The sequence below is a fragment of the Sturnus vulgaris genome, chromosome 2 (genome assembly GCF_052056855.1).
Source record: "Sturnus vulgaris isolate bStuVul1 chromosome 2, bStuVul1.hap1, whole genome shotgun sequence".
NCBI classification, from domain to species: Eukaryota; Metazoa; Chordata; class Aves; order Passeriformes; family Sturnidae; genus Sturnus; species Sturnus vulgaris.
Genome location: NC_142244.1, coordinates 112,851,193 through 112,871,834, shown reverse-complemented (window position 1 = coordinate 112,871,834; position 20,642 = coordinate 112,851,193). Strand labels below are relative to the sequence as shown.

The window sequence follows — 20,642 nt, the reverse complement described above, 5'->3', positions numbered from 1 at the left end:
ACAATTTTAAAATGATGAGACCTAACCCCAGCTGATCAGGTTTTATTAAATTTCAAATTCAACCTTATGAAATGTACCCTCCACATGTGTACATCGGGCACAGTGATACCTAATAAAAGCCAAGGATTGCCAGAGATATTATCTTTACAAGACATTTTCCATTAGGAAAGAAATTCTTCTCTCTCAGAACAAAATGGTTATGTGTTTCTCACCCTTAAAAGTGATATGAAAAACAAGCTGAGGCTTATTCACCAAATCTGAGGTGAATATAATCTCTGAAAACACCTCATATTAGAAAATCATCAACCATTACATTTTAATTAAAGTGATGATTCAAGAGGATTTGCATAGTGTGACTTACCCCATTATCTGTTGATTGACCTAAGAATTAGCCAAAATCAGGTAAAATATTTTAAAGTATATGGTTTTGTTAAAGCTAATGCAATGCAGTTTTACATTCCAATAAAATGTGCTGCTTCCCACATTTTCTAACATCTTTCATGAGAATACATCCTAAATAGGTGCATAATATGCTTAAGCAGATAGAGGTCAAAGTTTATTTTACAGTAAAAGATCAGTAACCAGAATGTTTGATTTGGTACATGTGCAATATCAGGATAATGAATGGGTCTTAAATAATTATTTTAATGGGAACATAAAGTAAATCTGCTTTGTTGCTTTATTCCTCAGGAAAACTAAGGATATGTTTTCATTGTAGGAATTAAAACTTAACAAACAACTCTGATAATGTAGCAAAAAAAGGTATTTAATACAAATTAGTCCATAGGGAAATAAAATGAACAATAAAGAATTTCCATGGACTAACCTAGGAACAAGGCCCTTCAAATACCAAACAAAGCACACAGTGGTATCTTCCTCCCTTCTGCTCTTCCTCTCTTTATCCCTTCTCTCCCCAGGGCCCCTTAAGCTGGTTCTAAAATTCCTGTGAGTTATTTCTAAAATACTTGTGGTATCTCTAAATCACCAAGGTTGGAAGGGATTCCTTAAGCTTGTCTAGTCCATGCCCCTGCCCCAAGCAGAATCAGCTGGGGCCAGATGCCCAGAGCATTCTTTTGGGTTTCAGGTATCTCTGAGAATGGAGACTCTGCAACCCTTTTGGAGAGCCTGTTCTAGTATTTGATCACTCTCACAGTAAAAAAGTGGCTTTGTGTGTTCACCTAGAATTTTGTATCTTTTAATTTTTTCTCATACTCTTAATGGGCACCATGGAGAAATGAGATGAGAAGATGGCTCCATCTTCTTCATTCCCTCCCATCAGGTGTCAATAAACTTTGATAGGGTTTCCCCACCTTGAGTCATCTCTGTTCCAGACTGAACAGACCCAGCTCTCTCAACCTTTCCTCACATGTGAGATATTCCAGTCTCTTGCTCACATGCAGTGAATACTTTTGAAACATCACTCAATGTATTTGAGAGTTTTCAGCTGATAGGCCAATACCAGTTTCCTTGTCTTTTAATGTCTTTTAATCTTCAAAAGGTAATAAAATTCAATGCTTCAAGATAACAGTCCTTTCATTTAAAGACTATGAATTTAAGTATGTGATTGCTTTGTCAAAGTTAAAATATCTCTTTTTTTTTCTCCTCTCTCCTTTCTTTCTCTTTTGGATAGTGGTCCTGTTAGACTGTGAGTTGTGAGCTCCTGGCTCTGTATTTTTGAGATGGATTCTTTGCTTGAGACCAGCACTCAGCCCAACTCACCTCTCTTGTCTCTACTTTCCATGTGCTCCTTAAGGAAGCTCAGTTCAATGTCCCTGCCTCCATGCTTGATAAGTCATACTTTTTTCCCTGTTAAGGCAGGTTTTTCTTGTCTAAACTTTGTTCTATTGGGATTCTTAGAGCAAGTGTTATTTACTCTGAATTTATTCTGTTTTACAGGAACTCTTGTTCGACGGCACCAGATTCCACTTCCACCTCCTCATGAGGATCAGTTCTACACTATGTATGATTTCAATATCAACACAGAAATAACCCTTTATGGCCGAAAATATAAGATTATAGATTGTGATGAGTATACAAAAAATTTCTTGAGGAAGATAGGAATCAGACTAAATCCTCCTGCAAGCCGTCCAGACGACCCATACACCACAGAGCGGGAACAGGTCAGGAGAGACAGCACTAATGGAAACTTGATTTCAATAAAACTTGATTTGAATGCATATTAGTTATATGCACTGCATACATTATTTTTTTAATATCAAATACAAAGTAGCTATTTCAACATAGTAAATCCCAAGAGAAAACTTGGATTTAAAAATTTTGATATGTGGCTCATTGTACTATATAAATAATTTTCTGTTGATGTGTTCACACACCTTTTTAAACATAATAAAATTAATTAGGAAAAATGATATAAACCTTTCGGTATTAAACTGAAAAGAAAAAAAAAGACATTAATGTTTTACTGAAATTTACATGTTCTACTTAGGATTTTGCTGAAGCTAATCTAATAATAATTAACTCTTTTAAAGTGTTTAAAGGAAGATCTAATTGGAATTATGGATCCATCCCACCTGTGGCTTCCTGCAGACTCCTTTCTTCTATTGATATGTTATCTTTGATCTCTACCCCTTCATGTTTTTAACAGCCCTTCTGCCATACAGAACCCAGTGTTTTGCAGTTTTAAGACTTTTGAGGTTTTACTTGCCTCCTTGTTTTGTAATTGTGTGGGAACACAGATACACAAACATACACCTCCAGAAGTCTCACACACAACTCAGAGATTGTATGTGGATTCTCCTTTGCAAGATTTGGGTTTGCGGTTTTTGTTTTTGTTTTTTTTGTTTTGGTTTATTTTTTTGTGTTGTTGTCGGTTCTTGGATTTGGTTTTGGTTTGGTTTTTTGTTTTTGTTTTGTTTTTTTCCTCTGGGAGTAGTAATGGGAGTGATGTTTTCTGTTGGCAATAATGACAAGTTTCTTTCAGTCTTGTTTTTCTTGATTAATATGAGTGCAAATGGCACTTGACATGACTCTTAGGACTGTTGGCCCAAAATTTGCAGGCTGTTATGAGAGATCCAGCTTGGTCCTCTGAAAGTAGCAAATACTCCCTGTGTCTGTGGCATCCTTAGTGCTCCTAATGAGAAAACTGCTGCAGGTCTCAGCATCAGTAATGGAAGGTGACTATAACTGAGATGTGCAGGACAATTTCCATGTCTCTGAGGCACTCTCAGGCCAACAAATTGGTTTCTCTTCATTCATGCTGCCAGGCTTGTGCAGTCCTCCAGTGAAAAGCAGCACTTGTAATACATCTGGTTCTGTGTTGTGGTGACTCAGCCTGGCCATGGCTTCCTTTTCCCTTACTCAACCCCTGTAGGTAACAGCTGTGTATATAAACACATGCTGAGTTGTCTTGATATTGTCAGACTGTGTCAACATTATGTATGGTACTGCATAATCCACTCGCAGTTTAATTTTTTTATAACCACAAGCAAAACATTCAAGAATTGGGCTTATTGGTCCCTCAAGAGAATGGACAGGGGGAAAAAAGTTTGAGAAATAAGAGCTTCAGAGGACAAAAAATTAATAAAATCTATGTCTTCATGTTCTGAGTTATTGAGAAATTCCAGAAAAGTTATTTAGCAGATTCTGGCTGCCTTACACTTTCACTTTTCTGTGCCTAATTTGTGGAAGGTAATTTTTTTTTATTGCTCTGAACTATGAGCAAAATTAAATTGGTTTTCACTGGACTCCTAGTACATGGCGAGAAAATGAAGGCATGAAGGAAGGTAAGGAAAGGGATGGGATAGAAAATGAGGCCAATGGAAAGTGCAGTAAACCATTTAGACTCATATTTCACAGAATTACAGAATCATTTTGGTTAGAAAAGACCTCTGAAACCATCAAGTCCAACCTGTGGCCAATCCCTACCTTGTCACCCAGACCAGAGCACTGAGAGTCACATCTAGGTGTTCCTTGAACACCTCCAGGGATGGGGCCTCCACCACTTCCCTGGGCATCCCCTTCCAAAGCTTAAGAACCTTTTCCATGAAGAAATCCCTCTTGTATCACTGGAGATGGTATTTCATGGATGACAGTGGTGTTACCTGATTCTGTGGCTGTGTTTGGTTGTCTGTTGCATCTTCAAGGGTCAGGAAGGAAGAGAGCACTGGGAAGGTAAATAACTTGGTTCTGCTCTCCTTATTTTAAGATTTGATGCTCTGAAAGAATAGGCCTTTTCCCTCTCAGATTTTTAAGGCCAGGTGTGCTAGTGGATAAAGAGATATTTAGATAATTGTATAAACTGTCCACAGTCAACAATGTTTTCTGTTCAGGCAGTTCAGCTTACATTGTCTCATCAATGTCTGTCTCCATTCTTCTTTGGAAGCAGTTTTGTAGATGAGGATTGTCCCGTTCCTTTTAAAGCACTTTGGACATGTGGATTTTGACTTAGGAAAAACACTGTTCAGATCACTGTTTGTACATGTGAACTAACAGTATAGAAATGCAGTCCTTGGACTGGATCATCATCCTGGGACCCAGTTTAACCCAGTACTACTGGTTTTGCAGCAACCATGACTGCAGGAAGCAGCTTGTCATAGGTCACATCAGCTGGAAAGTTGATCTCTAGTTGAACATTTTCTGTTCCTTATCAAGACCTATGGGTGTGTTTTGAGAGATGAACAAATATACCCAGTACCTGCCAACTGTATAACATGAATCAAAAGTTAAAAATCTGTATTTTAAAGTTGACTGACAGAAAATACTTAAGGGAAAAGAATGAATTGATTCTTTACACACATTATCTATGAGAAGTACTTTTTAAGGAAGTATATCAAAAAGAGTGATGCTAGTTGGCGTTTTAGTCATCTGATTACAGGCAGTTTCTTGAAAATATGAACTGTACTGCAAATAGTTTAACAATTCTCTGATTCTAGAGGACCTTGCAAGTAAAACAAGGATTAAAACCAATCCAAAATTCTTTTCATGTTTTTTCTGAGTGCACAGCAATAAATACTTTTCTAAATATTGTAATACTCCTGTAAACACTTCTTTGATAATGGCATAAATCATGTTTCATGTGTGGTTTTCATTAGAAAATCCTTAACCCATGTTCTAAGGTTAGACAGCATCATGCAGTTGTGATCCTTTTTTTTAGTAGTAAATAATTAAAAATATGTTTTTCTTAATTTCTCCTTTACCAGAGACATCTGGCGAGCACGAATCCTTTTCACCCTTATGAGCGCTTTGACACTTTGAAACAGTTTCTGGAGTTTGATGGACAAGTTTTGGGGTTTTCCTGTGTGTGGAATGACCCAGAATCACAGCTTACTGGCCCACGGGAACTTGTTCTTCGTTATTATTTGTCTGATGATACTATTGATATAAGAGAAGTTTTACCACGAAACTCAGGACGAGATGTAGTTCCATTTTTCCTCAAAAGAGATAAACTTCCAAAGGTGAGGAATGAAAATTTCAAATTCTTCCACTAATTGAGAAATATTGAATTATTTGTTTTGAAAATCCTGTATTAGGATTGTAATGATATTTAGAAAGTGTTTTCAGAGTATTAATCATAATTGCATTATTTGGGTTTTGCACACATACTCACGTAGTAAATTAATAAGTGATGGAAAATTATCTTTAGGTTTGTCATGCTTAAACTAAAAGGAGCATTTAGTCACAGAGATGTCCTATGATTATCTTTCTCCTCTATTAATCTATTAAGGTAACTGTATTAATAGAACTCTGCAATAATGGAAGACAAGAAAATTAATTAATATTGATAAGCTTACGGAAAACTGAGGTGAATTCAGATTTGATCTGTGACTTACATTTCCAGCCTTTGGAAAAGTCAGTTTTAGTATTTGGTATTTAGTATTTACTTCTTTGTAGCAAATCTGGTGTGATTGAGTTTCTGGATTTGGGACCTTAAGCAGAGCCAATTAAAATCAATAGGAATCCATCAATAAGCTTTGTTGGGCATTAATCATGAGAAAGGCTCGACTCAGAGAAATCTTCAAAGGTTTTGTATCCTCTGTAACCTGTTATGATTATAAAATTACTGATCTGGATACACTTCTGTATCATTCCAGACAGATCCTGATGATAGAATAACATCAGCCAACAGACAGAATAAAATACTGGGAGTCTTTTCCTCCTTTCCTTCTAACATTGATAATCTATTTGTGATGCCATGAGATTTTATAATAAAAACCTACCAGCAAAATATTACACTTTTCTCACCTTGTAAGTCCTGTGTTCCAAGATGCTGATTTAGCAGTGGCTCTAGAATGCCAGACCCATTTGACCACTGAGGTGCATGTTGCAATTTTAAGCACTGGCATTTTTCCTCTGGAAATTTTGAGAATGGCAGCAGAGAAATCCAAAGATGTGGGGTCAGGAGAGGTGGTAAGACAAAATAACTCATTTTGATTACCCTGCATCAGCAGTATTTTAAAAAATGTGACATAAATATATACTAAGTTTGGTAATACTGGAATAATTTTAAAACTCACAATAGAAACAAAACCACTTCTTTGCCAACAGAATCATGCTGACTTGAATCTTCTGCATTTGTGCAGTGGATAGGACCAATCCTGGATGGTTCTTTGCATGTTTTTATAATTATTACCAATCAAAATAATAGCCTTTAGAGCAGATGTTGACAACTGTGGTACTTTGGATATGCTGACCTTTGCTTTCTGTTTGCTTCCAAGAGAAAGGAAACTTTACCCTTGGAGAGAGAGTAAGATTCTGAATACTGCTTTTGGCCTATGTACAGGCTTTTGGAATATACACTTTTGGCTTTTAGGTTTGGTGGTAGAATCTTAGAATGTAATAAAAATTATCACAGAAAATACTACAATAACAGCCAATGTATAAGAAACCTACTGGTTCTAAGGTAGCAGAGTTCTCTTTCTTCACTGTCACTCATATTTCTGAAGACTTGGTCTCTTTCCTTGCAGAATGCTCCTACTCCTCCATATCATCCAGGCACCATCACGAATTACACTCTGCTCAATGTGTTGGGAAAGCCAGAAAGAAACAAAGGCTATTACATTCGGGACGTTTTGCAGGTCAGAAATTACTGAGTGCCTCCAGCTGTTGAATATCTTTATTGTAGTTTTTGTAATTTCTATGGTTGTTATCCTCTGCAACAAAGAGTTATTTATAGAATTGTGCTGCCACTGGAAAATTGCTCAAATGAGAACTACTGAGATTTACTGTATGTAAATCCCACATTTGTAAAAGTGAAGGAGCTTAACATGAAGTGAAATATACTTGCCAATGGACTTTGAAGGTTATGTGTTAAATCACACACACTAAATGACCTGGGTTTTAAGAAAGGTTGTGTGATTCTGAGATTTATGGAACTGCTGTATAAATGTTCATTCTTTTATTAGACAGGAGCAGTGCATCGGGAATTTTACAAAGACAGTGACTTGAAAATAGGGGCAGTAATTAATGTTTGGGGAAGGCAAATATTACTCTGTGATTGTGATGAATTCACTAAAGAACATTACAGGAAAAAGTATGGAATTGGTAAGTAATGATAATTATCCTTTCCTTGTGAGCATTTTTATACTTCTGAATTTAACAGAGCTGTCTTCAAATTTTATTACTGACAAAACATGTTCATTAAAACCTTTAGCAATAACAATCTGTTGTAGGCTGTTAGCAGCAAAGCAGTAATTTTGCAGGTAATCCAGAAGGGTTTTCTTATACATTGCTCCATTGAAAACTAGCATATAACATGTGTTCTGCTCCTAATGCCCCTGTTTGAAAACTACAGTGACAAAATAGTCATATGGATAGACTTATATTTCTTCTTCTTTCCTTCCCCCTTCTCTTCCAATAGCTGTGTTTGCAGTCAGAAAATAATAAAGAGTGTGTAGTAAGTGGATAAGTAGAATGAGCTCAATTATTCCCCCTTATATTATATTTCATTTTATATGGATGTCAGAATCCTCACGTAATAAGATTTTCCTACATGACAGTTTTAGTCTATCACATTATTGGTTTTTACAATGCAGTTTTGTGTATTCTGGACTATTAGAGTGTGTATCTTGTGAAGTTTCAGTACTAAATTCTGGAGACATTTAACAACTATATCCATTATGGAAAAGCATTTTGGAAATGAATAACAATAGGGGCTTTCATTTATCTGTCTTTGAATGTCCTCAGTCAGACTTGCTAATGGTTCCATCATGGACATCTTCCTGCAAAAATTACTTAATTATTTTCTGGCAGTTTATTCATTCAATAAATATAGCTGAGCATCTGACTATTCAGAGATGGTTGGAAGAATCCTGCTATGGCCTTTCCCTGCCACTGTGAAATAAAACACCTGAGCAGACTATTTCTGTTACCTTGTGATCTGATAGTGTGTGTGTGTGTGTATCAGAGCTTGTCTGCTGCATTGGGGGAATTAAATGATGCAGCATTATCACTCAAACACTATATTTCTTAGTTGGCAAAATATTTCTCATGAGGACTTTTTCAATAACACCTTGGCATGTCCGTACCAAAGTAAACCTGATCTTGCTAGTGTGTGAGGAAGCCATGTTCAATAACCATGGTATTACCTGTAATAATAACAAATTTAACTCTAGAGATGCAAAATAGGGGGTTCTGCTCTGGGAATTTCTTCAGCCAAGACCACTGCTGCTTGATGGCAGCAATATCCTCTGTCTGAGCAAATTATCCTGAACAGAGAGTGGGGATTTCTCTGGGCAAAAACGGGCAGGCAATAAATGAAATGCAGCTGACCATCCTGGATCAAACCAGCAGTGCAACCAAGTAATACACAAATTCAAAGGCCCTTCCCCTCCTCTAATGCTGGCTCAGTAATTACTGTTTATGTCTCTGAATGTTAAAAGTTAGGTGGTTTGCAAGTTAGGGGAATTCAGAAGTTGCTGATGTGCAGAATTCTAGAAGACTGGGACTGTAGGTGGTCTAGTCTGTTCCTGTTCTGCAGTAAAAGAGATTTCTTTGCTGCCTGAGGTATCTTGTCCTAACAACATAGTTAAAAATGCTGCTTAAAAGCTATTCTGAAGCTAGTTTGTGTAAACTGAGAGAGTAAATTTATTCTTTTATCTTTGTCAGACTTGGGGAGCAACTGCTCAGTATCCTCATTTAATAACAACCTCATAGAGATCTGAGCACTATTCCAATACAAAACCTTACTCCCCTGCCCCCATCCCGGGCCATTTGCTGCTAAGGGAAAACCTTTCAGTCTTTCTCCATAGTCCATTCTTTTCTATCTGTGATAATTTTTCTCAGTGCTCTCTCCAGTTTCTCTGCCTTGTTGACACCAAATACACAAAGATGTGCTCTAGCTGAGGCCTTAGGGAGACTGGGAAGTGTTTTACACATACCTTTAAGGATATATGAATGGTAGAGACTCTGGCTGACATGGAAAACCATCCATCTTGATGCGACCTGTCTTGTTCACAGACAATACTTTCTTAGAGCTAAGGGATTCACACACTTTGCTGTAAAATTCTTTCCTGCTTTCCCCACAAGGATTAAAAAAATGTAGCTATGACTTTTCAACTGGAAGGGACCAGGAGTAGAATCAGAGTAGGTTTTGGCTTAAAAGCAGGTTTTTAGAGAGAACTAGTGAGTGTTCACCTTTTACTCTTAGTGATTTACATATTTTGTGTCTGTGGATGTACGAGGTACTCTCAGTGGGCTCAGTCCCACAAAGTGCTCAGAATTCCTCTCCGATCCAATTAAACACTGGAACGGACTTAATTGCAGTTCCAGTCCAGGGAGACCATTTACTTGAGCAAGAGTAAGCAAGTGGATAAATTAGTTCTTACATCAAGGCACAGTCCTCAGCACCTCATGGCATCAATCCAGCTGTTTCGTTATTGTGTTTTTACATTACTCCCTTTCAATTTATACTCTTCTGCCAAAGCCATTAAAGAAGCTGACATTTATTTTTGAGTCTGCAGTTTCAGCACAAGTTGCTTGCCCACAGAATTTGCCTTTTAGGAGAATGAAGAATAGTTTAGATTTTTCTTGAAGAACATGATATATTTCTAATGTGGGGTTTGCTTATTTTAATATGTTTGTGAAAAGCAGAGTTTTTCCATAGATGAACATATCTAATACTTTTCAGTAGGAAGCTGATGGCATTACTGTCACCTAGAAGTACTATGAATGCAAGAGAAAATGCATTAATGTGTGAAGTTACCTGTCCAGACTTGCTAGTTCAGCCTCAGAGAAGAAGAAAAAGACTCTGTAGCCATGTATGTGTTGTGGTCACCCTGCTGAAATGGGAAATAGGCTGATGTGCAATGGGGGGAAGCTGGTACTCATCCTTCTCACTTAATACAGTATCTTAGAGTATAAAGTATTTTTTCTTAAATAACAGATTACTCAAGATGGAACAAAACCAGGAAAATCTGGTTTCCTACTGTTTTTCTTCCCTGTCCCAGCACCTCCCAAGCCTGGCTGTTGAGGCTTTTCACAGCACCCTGCAATCCCTCTCCTGTGCCGGCTCTCCACCCCTCCCACCCCCTCATTTCTCAGGCTCCGGCCCTGACCCGCTGCTGGGGCAGGGCTGTGTGCTGTTGGCCAGGCAGCTGCTCCTGGAGAACAGGGAGAACAGCTGACTCCTTGCTTTCCCCTCAGCGGGGCACTAAAGCCTGCTGCCAATTTTCACTAGGCTCGTCAGAGGTCAGTGTCTCTGGTTTTAACCTCTCCACTACACGTGGTGGAGACTGAGCAGCAGCTTCTAAATATACTTGTGCATATACAGATGCTGTTTTTGCCCAGGTAACTGTAATAATGAAGAAGTAGGACTGTAAATGGAGATTTTCTTTTGATCAGGGTAAATATTGTCATGTTTTAGCTGCATGGACAGTTCTCTGAGCACTAGGTTTTCTTTATTCCTACATGTAGACATGTTTTTTTTTTCCTTCTTATTTTACTTCTTACCTCAGTTGTGAAGCAGACTATCACTAGAAGGTCTCAGCTATTTGTTATACATCTCCTCTGATGTATGGAGAGCACCATGCTAGCTGCCATCCTCCCAGGTTATCACCACCTCTTTATATTGTCCAAGTCTAGTGGGACTTCTCTTTCCTGTTCCTGGCTTTGGTGATCAGAGGTGTCTGTCCTCTTCCTCTGAAGATAGAATTTCATTCTTGCTTCTATATCCTGATATTCAGTAGAATTATCATTCTAATCCAAAGTATGTAGCACTTGGCTCTTCTTTGAAATATGGTCTTATCTAATATATGAGGATTTTCCTGCAGTTCTTCTATGAGGGCAGAAGGTAATCTCACACTCTATACTAAAATCTAGAATGTATATTGAAACTGAAAGCTGACAAACTCATTCAACCTGGTTTAATGCTGCCTCTCTGGCAACAAATTCTTCTTAAGGAATTTAGCTTTTCTTATTAAGAAGGCTTTGCTGTCTTCAAATTGTTTATGTGCTAAAGATGTGGTTGAAGCTGTTCTGTTTCTTGCTGTTCCCAGTACTTGTTTCAATCTCATTCAGGTTTTGATGTCGTGAGAAATCTACAAGTATGAGGTCCATGTTTGATAAATGAGGTGGAATAGCCCCCCAGGTTACTGCAGTAACAAGGGATGAAACTATACATGATAAAAATACCTGTGCTATTCTTTCTGGAAGTAGAAATTTGTAATCCCAGACTTTCACTTTATTCTCTATCCACTGTAAATTTACACTGAAAATGTTACAGCCTGGAAGGAGTGAGAATTGATTTCTTTTCCAGACTGGACAGAGGTAATTTTCTTAAACACCAGTGATCATCGTGAGAAGAGTGCATTTTTTATGTAAGTGCCAGCTGTCTTTCTGATTCTGCCCTAATGCTGTGAGGCAGAGCAAAGATGAAATGAGTTTTGAGCTGGGGAAGCTGGCTCTTCACAAGTTCCAGAAATGAGTTTTTGACTAGTTTTGTAACCTGTATGTCTCCATGGCAATTTCTTCCTGAATTTCCTCATTCACAGGAGAGAATATGAGTTTATAATTCTTGAAAATCCTGGAAAATATGGGTGACACAAGGCTGGATGTTTCCATTTTTTCTCTTTAGTGAACCTAGATAAGTAAAGGTTGGTCTCTTGTCTCAGGACAAGATGAAACAGTTTCAGAGGAGGATATATTGGATATTAGGAACCATTTCATGACTTAAAGGGTTGTCAGGCTAGAACAGACTGTCCCGGGAAGGAGTGGAGTTACCATCCCTGGAAGTGCTCAAAAAATGTATAGAGATGTGGCACTTAGGGACATGGTTTAGTAGACCTGACAGTGCTGGGTTAATGGTTGGACCTGGTGATCTCAGAGGTCTTTTCTAAAATTAGTGATTCTATGATTCTATGAATGACACAAGATATTTTACTTTAAGGATGAGATGGGAACCAACGGGCTGAACTTCCCTTTGGATTTCACTTATTCTAAGCTTCGCTTGTGAGGGATTCAACACATCTCCCAGGGATAAAACATTATTCCTCTTAATTTATAATTTCCTTGTACTTTATAAATCTAATTTTCATCCACATGTGCTAAAGTTTACAAACGGGAAATGCTTTAATGTCTCTTAATGAATGCCTTGTGCGGGGGTGTGAATGTGCCGACTGTGACCAGCGGGTAAACACAGGAGCTTCTTGTCTTCTGCGGCCAGGGTGCCCTGGTACCCCGAGCGCTTCCGGCAGGACCTGTGACACCTGAGCAAAGAGAAGGGACTTGTGTCTGCCCGAATACGCTGTTCCTAATTAATTGCCTAATCAAAAATTAGTGCTCGGGTTGATGAGCATCATCAGCCCCTGCCGTCTCCGCCGCGCCGCCACCGGGTGGCGCTGTGGGAGCGCGGAGCCGCCGCTCCCGGTGCTGCTCCCGGCGCGGGAATAGGGAATCCAGCGGAGAATCCAGCGGCAATCTAGCCCGGAATCCAGCGGGGAATCTAGAGGAGAATCCAGCCGGGAATTCAGTGGGAATCCAGCGGGGAATCAAGGGGGAATCCAGCCGGGAATTCAGCGGGAATCTCGCCAGGGGATCCTGTGTGCTCCCTGCGGTGCTCAGCACCTGCAGGCATCGGGGTTTACTTTCCTGCTCCATCTATGCCGATTTACAGGCTCCATGTTTATGGTATCAGGAATTACCTGTATCAAGCACACGCTGTGAAGCTGTGAAAATGCGGTGTTTTGATCACAAACAGTGTGTAGAAAATAGGAGATCTCATAAAGTTTAATAGGAATCTCATAAGGGTTAATAAGAACAAGGTCAAGGTGCTGCATCTGGGCTGGGGCAGCCCCCAGTATCAACCCAGGCTGCGGGATGAGCAGATCCGGAGTATCCGGGCAGAGAAGGACTTGGGGGTACTGGTGGGTGAGGGGCTGGACGTGCCCTGGCCATGTGCCCCCTCAGCCCAGAGGTCAAGGGTGTGCTGGGCTGTATCCAAAGCACCGTGGGCAGCAGGTGAGGGAAGGGAGGATTCTGCCTCTCTGCTCCACTCCTCTGAGACCCCACCCCTCTGAGACCCCACCTGCAGTGCTGCATCCAGCCCTGGGGTCCCAGGACATGGACCCATTGGAGAGAGTCTAGAGGAGGCAACAAACTGATTAGATGGAGGGAACACCTCTCCTGTGGGCAATAACTTGGAGAATTGGGCAGTTCAGCCTGGAGAAGAGAAGGCTTTGGTGTGACCTAAATGTGGCCTTCCAGTACCTGAAGAGAACGGACAAGAAAAATGGAGAGAGACTATATAAGGGCCTGGAGTGACAGAACAAAGGGGAATGGCTTCACACTGAAAGAGAGTATGCTGAGATTAGATATTAAGAGGAAATTCTGTGCTGTGAGGGTGGTGAGGCACTGGAACAGATTGTCCTGAGGAATGTCGGGCACCCCATCCAGAGCAGGTCCAGAGAAGGGCAATGGAGCTAGGGAAGGGTCTGGAGCACAAGTCCTGTGAGGAGTGACTGAGGGAGTTAGGAGTGTTCAACCTGGAGAAAAGGAGACTCTGGGGTGACTTTATCACTCCCTACAACTCCCTGACAGGAGGTTGGAACAAGATGAGGCTCAGGCTCTTTTTCCAGGCGAGCAGCAGCAGGTTGAGACGACATAGCTTAAAGCTGCTCCAGGGGAGGATCAGGTTGGACGTTAGGGAGACATTCTTCACAGAAAGGATGATTACATATAGGAATAGGCTGCCCAGGGAGACAGTGGAGTCACCACCAGGTTTCTAAGGAAGGACAGGACATGGCATTCAGTGCCATGATTCTGTGATTCCTGGAGGTGTTCAAGACCAGGCTGGATGGAGCTCTGAGCAACCTGGTCTAGTAGAAGGTGTCCCTGCCCATGATAGGGGGGTTGGAACAAGGTGATCTTTAAGGTCCCTTCTAGCCCAAACCATTTTATGATTCTATGAGTCTGTGATTTTGGTGCATGTTTACACACACATACTCTTTCATGGTGAAAATTACTTCGAAGATTTATGAGTGATCTTTCTTTGGGCTTGGCCTTTTTGCTTCTGAGTCCCAGAAAGGGCACATGTAATTTTTCATGGAGAAGAATGTTGGTGTGGTTTTGCAAAACAACTTTTTCACTGATTGTATCAGCTTTTTGAGTCAGACCATATTCTTCTGAGAGGTAAAGGCTAAAGGAGAACTCAGAGTGTTTTCAGGCTAAAAGAAAACTTGGACATCTGAATGCTTGCTTTATTTTTCAACTCACGCTGCAGTTAAGCAAGTCAGATTTTAGGAGTGTTGTGCTGTGATCTTCTGATATAGCCATGTTTAAAACATTTTATTCACAAACCAGTTCAGTGTTCCAAGTGTCAGCAGTTTTGTCATCCTCCTCTATTTATACTGAAACCCATGCTACAAGTTTAGGTTATCCATCTCTCTTCAGTTCTGGGTAGAAAAGTTAAGTTTTAAAGGAAAAATAACCTTTATTTCATGGGCTCCACTTTTATACACTGTTCTCATATCTCTTTTATTCCTCTGACCTGAGGCTGACTCTGTGCTGAGCAGAAGACCTCCCAAGGTCCTGTCCAACCTAAATTATCCTGTGTTCCTGTGGCTCATGTCTTCATTTGCCTCAGATCTGCCCATTTACTTTCTCACACATGCAAGTTCCTTGTTTTCTTCTCACCCTTTCCATTTTCCATTAACCTTATTTAAGCAGCAGACTGAGCTCCTCTGTTAAGTTTTATGTGGATGTACTGGAAGCTGCCCTGCAGCAGAAGAGCAGTGCAGGGGCCAGATGGGACAAGATTTTCACCAAGAGAGGAGTCATGAGAATCAGGGAAGCAGAACTTTTGGGAGGTACCTCTGTGGGAATTGAGTGTAGGTCCCTGACCAGATGTGCTTCTGCTGAGTCAGGACACTCAGCAGCTCCTGTTGTGTACTTGGGATAGTGAGGACCACTGATCACTGCAAGACAAGACTTGAGTCTGGGGGAAATAAAGAAAAACAAAGCTTCCCAAACTCTGGATATAGTGAGTTGTGGGCTGAAGTTATTTGCTTTAGTGTACCAAAGACTTTTTATATATGTGTTTTAAATAATTAATAAAATTTTATTTATTTATGTATTTTTTTTCTTCTGGCCAAAAGCGCAGGGCAGGAAAGTCATAAGACAGTTATTTACTTAATCATGTTGTCTCAAGGATGAAAGTGAAAAATTAATTTAGATTTTTTAATTTACTATTTTATCCCGTTTTGAAATTGTATTTGTCTTTCCTTTTTTCTATGTATCTTAATGATATTTTTCAAACATTTTAAGTTTATAGAGGAAATCCTGAAACCCTTGAAGAAATAATTTTGCTGTTGGCTCTACGGAGTCTTTTTCTACCCTGTAACAGTAGGAGGGATCCTGGTTTGGCTTTGATCAGTGGTCTATTACAGAAGTAGGCTAATAACTATTCATATTGGAAGTTTAAATTCTTGATAAAATGCCTTCATCACAGCAGTAACAATTAAGTCTTGCTCTCTTTGCTGCAGTGGATTTCACCCCAATTCAGTATAAGACTCCACCGCCTCCAAAACCAGAAAAAATTATTCCTCCTTACAATGGATTTGGTTCTGAAGAAGATTCTTTGAGCTCCTGTAGGGGTGTGGTTGTCAAGGCTCTCCATAAGGATTACAGGCAATTCCTGGAGAAAGACAGGTATTTTGTGTGAAAAATAATCTCAGTTTATAAAATTATGTATTTTTGTGAAGGAGACAAATGTTATGTGGGAGTATCATTTTTTTTTTTTAGCAAAAATATGCAGCTCATCAGACTTTTAAGGGACAGGTGCATGAGGCCTGGGTCAGTGACATGGTATTCCAATTTTCTGCAAACTGCAAAATTTCTCTTTGGAGACCGCAAATATTACTACTCTTTCATCCTCTACCTCCTTCCCTCTGCTGTCTTCAGTGGGAACTTGACAGAAATCTTAGTCCAGGCATTAGTCAGGAATTTTGGATGATCCAGCAGACCAACGCAGATTTGTTTTTGTTTAATTTCCTGATAATTACTTTTTTTTTGTCTGCTGAATTTCATGCAGTTTACTGTAGCACTACTAAACTTTAACACTTTACTTTCCATTATGTAATGGTTCATTAGGCAACAGTTGTTGAAGCTAAAGCAAAAAAGCAAGTCTCCTGTTAAAGATGCACCTGGAGAACCTTTGTAAAAGAGGAAAGCTGTTAAAAAAGGCTTGGGAGTGTATTGATAGTGCATATACAGACACTGCAAATTATTTAAAACACAATCACTTAATAAATATCTAGCTAGTAAGATCACCTGGTGGACCTAAATCTGTGAATTGCTATTCATAATTTGGTTTGAGAATATACATACCTAAATGTGTTCTTTCTTTACAAATTTTAGAAAAGAAACTTAGGGATTGATTTGCAACTCAGCCTGAATAAAAATTAATTCCAGACCTGTGGCGGAGAAGTAATTTTTCCCTGAAAATTATTCCTTTCTATCTGACTGACTCTATCTGGTTCTGTTAATTTAAGCTGAAAATGGTTTTTGACAAAGTAGTGAATCTTACACTATTTTCCTTCTTGGCGCAGTAATAACACAATTAATTACAAAACTTAGAGAAGGCATCTCTCAGGGGTGAAAACTTTTCTCACACTCTGTTTTTGACTTCTTACCTGTTCCTTTGCCTTTTTAGATATGGCATGGACAGTAACGTACTGCGCTATGCAGCGAAACTCGTCACCGACAGTGCTATTGACAAGGATCGTAAATTCATTATTTCCTTCTTCCTGAGTGATGACACCCTTTCCATTTTTGAATATGCAGAGAGAAACTCAGGTAAGATATAGCAATGTCTCTAATGGCTGGGCCCAGAGAGTGGTGGTGAACAGTGTTGCATCCAGCTGGGGGTCTGTCACCAGTGGTGTCCCTCAGGGGTCTGTGCTGGGGCCAGTTCTGTTCAATATTTTTATTGATGACATAGATGAGGGTATTGAGTCTTTCATTAGTAAATTTGCAGATGACACGAAGCTGGGAGCATGTGTTGATCTATTGGAAGGTAGCAGGGCTCTGCAGAGAGACCTAGAACGGCTGGATGGATGGACAGAGTCCAATGGGATGAAGTTTAATAAGTCCAAATGCTGAGTCCTGCATTTTGGCCACAATAACCCCCTGCAACATTATAGGCTGGGGATGGTGTGTCTGGACAGTGCCCAGACCTGGGGGTATTGGTCAACAGCCAGCTGAACATGAGTCAGCAGTATGCCCTGGTGGCCAAGAAGGCCAATGGCACCTGGCCTGTATCAGGAATAGTGTGGCCAGCAGGAGCAGGGAGGTCATTCTTCCCCTGGACTGGGCACTGGTGAGGGCACACCTTGAGTGCTGTGTCCAGTTCTGGGCCCCTCAGTTCAAGAAGGACATTGAGACACTTGAGCATGTCCAGAGGAGGCAACAAGACTGGTGAGGGGTTTGGAACACAAACCCTGTGAGGAATGACTGATGTAGCTGGGGTTGTTTAGCCTGGAGAAAAGGAGACTCAGAGGTGACCTTGTCACTCTACAACTCCATGGAAGGTGGTTGTAGTCAGGTGGGGTTGGTCTCTTTCTCCAGGCAGCAACTGGCAGAATGAGAGAACACCTTAAGCTGTGCCAAGGGAGATATTGGCTGGATATTAGGAAAAGGTTTTTTACGGAAAGAGTGATCAAGTACTGGAATGGTCTGCCCGGGGAGGTGGTGGAGTCACCATCCCTGGATGTGTTTAGAAAAAGACTGGATGTGGCACTTGGTGCCATGGTCTAGTTCAGGTGTTAGGGCACGGGTTGGACTGGATGATCTTGAAGGTCTCTTCCAACCTCGTCATTCTGTGAATTCTGTAATCAGCCCCAGTTCCCCTGCTCATTTAGTTAGATTTTACAGTAAACATTGTGGCCAGACTCAGAAGTAGCAGAAGCAGCATTGTGGATTTTTAAATGCAATGGGAATTACATCATCAGGCCTGCTGCATTATCCTGCATAGATGGATGTCATAGTAATTAATGATCTTCCTCTCTCAGAATTACATTGTTCATTGCATGATGGTACTTCACAATATCCTTTGTGGGATACTTCAAGTATAATGCCTTAGAACTTTTATTACATTTTAATTTGAAAATCTGACCTTTAAACATTTGCTTTTATTGTGGATAACATACAGGAATAGTATTGTAACTGATGATAAATAGGGACAGGAAATATAAGACATTGAGAATGAAAGACTAAATCCTTTGTTTTGCAAAATTGTGTTATGAAACCTATACAGCATCCGTTGTATAGAAGCAGCTCATGAAAGCCAAACAGCTGTGACACTTTCTAACATACTTTACCATTAATCATGGAGTGCTGAGCATTCAAAGAGGGAAGATTGCCCTATGCTAGAGTCTGGATGTGTGTTTGTGTACAATACTGAACTGTATTCCGAGCCAGACTGACAATGTTCAAGTGACAAGTAAATGCTTTGTTACTTCTCAGTTGCTTGACCACATTTATCCTATTGCTGGAGCATGGTCGCCAAATGTTGTCATGTTTAAATTCTGTTGGCCTCTGTTCTCTATTTTAGGCTGCCTCCAGCTGAGGATATGAAAGGTTTTGTGATTTTCAAGCACCTTTTTATTTTCCTGAAGTGTCTTGTGCAAGGATGGAAGGACATAGCAGTGGGAAGGATGTCAGGAAGTTATTCTGTAGTTCAGAGAGATGGGGGAGTTTTGGCTAAGCATGACCCTGTTGGAGAGATTAGTGTCTTTCTGTGAAGCCCACTGAACATCATCAACAGTTTCAGAGCTGATAACATCCAGAATTGCCTTTTTCAATCCAGAGAATTTCTGATGGCATCTCTGCTTGTATCCAACTATATTATGAGCGCATAAATAGAGGCCTCAACCCCAACTAAAATACAAGCAATTCTCTGAGAAGTGTTTTAATAAGGTGTAGAGTGCCTTGTTAGGACTTCAGTCAGTTAATTCTGCTCCACTACAGCATCCAGATTTAACACTTTCATGGCAGCAGCATCTTGTTATCAATATTTAACTCACTTCCTGGCATCCAGTGGCCTGAAATTTATGCAACTTCTTTTGTTGCAGCTAAATACACACACACACTTCTGTATATGTATATATATATATATATTTAATATGTAATGCTGCTGTGAGGCTCAAGAGCAGCTCAGTTCTCCACCACTGAATGACATGCTTGATTGGCATTTTTTATGTCCAGAGAAAGAAAGGGTGCTAAAGGTACAGCTGCACTGTTAAATTGAAGAAGCCCAGGTAACAATTTGAATCTTGGACTGCCTATGCAGTCACTTCTAGTTCTCCTTTGCACCATTTCAACTAGACAAGGCCCCAGAGAGCCTTGAACACACAGTAATAATAGCTGTGACCTGGGACTCCAGATTTATCCCACAGCACCCAGAGAGGAGTCAAAGCCACTCACTGCAGAGCAGATGTGGTCAGCTGGTCAAGCCATCAGCAGCATGACTGGCAGGCCAGAGATTGCTGCCTGCCTTCCTCTTATTTTGGAATGAGAATATGTGCTGGGATTTCTTCTGGGAGCCCACTGAACACTGCTGGTCAAATAAAATGTGAAACAATAAATTGGAAAATTTGCCCACTAATAGTAACAAATGCTTCAAGGCACATATGAAAGGCATGTGTAAGTGGACTTTTAACTTCCCTGGGTTGTTAAAATGGATGGAATAGCTGACTTTTAGAGGTGATAGAAAGGTGAAATGGAAGGACGTGGCTGAGACCTGGCCATTGGAGAGTTTAGTGAGAGCAGCATTGAAGAGGCAAGGAATGTGGAATGTGGTGGAGGAGTTAGAGCAGCAGCTGGAGAGAGGCCTGGGTCTGCACAAGGTTATTTGTTCCCACCTTCCTTTTCTTTCTACTTATTTTCTCTCACTATCTCCCTCTTTTTAGTAATGTCTGAAGGAAAAGTGAATTAATTTCTTCAATATCAAGAATGGGAAGGCTTTGTAGAGGTCAGGTAATTGTGGCTAAGGAAAAGGAGTAAGGCATCCAAAAAAACAACCTGGCCATCCCTTTTGTGCACAGGTTCACAGGGCTAATTTTAACTTTTTATTTACATGAACTGGTACAAATTGGCAAGTAATGCTTCAAATCCCAATCCAAAAATGGAAGTAGTAAGTTGCTCTTAGTTCTCTCTGTTCAGCAACCTGAAGGTTTCAGAGAAGTACTTCACTC

General features: G+C 40.1%; 1 protein-coding gene across 5 annotated transcripts in view; it reads left to right on the top strand.

The window, feature by feature from the left end:
- The window catches only part of EFHC2 (EF-hand domain containing 2), a 58,534-nt gene that overhangs the window by 16,750 nt on the left and 21,142 nt on the right, over positions 1 to 20,642 (top strand). For all 5 annotated transcript variants that reach the window (XM_088160403.1, XM_088160402.1, XM_088160401.1 and 2 more), the window contains 6 exons: positions 1,897 to 2,120; positions 5,160 to 5,414; positions 6,924 to 7,034; positions 7,362 to 7,500; positions 15,933 to 16,098; positions 17,102 to 17,244. In XM_088160403.1, the coding sequence (XP_088016529.1) occupies positions 1,897 to 2,120; positions 5,160 to 5,414; positions 6,924 to 7,034; positions 7,362 to 7,500; positions 15,933 to 16,098; positions 17,102 to 17,244 (1,038 nt within the window). The remainder of the gene's footprint in view (positions 1 to 1,896; positions 2,121 to 5,159; positions 5,415 to 6,923; positions 7,035 to 7,361; positions 7,501 to 15,932; positions 16,099 to 17,101; positions 17,245 to 20,642) is intronic.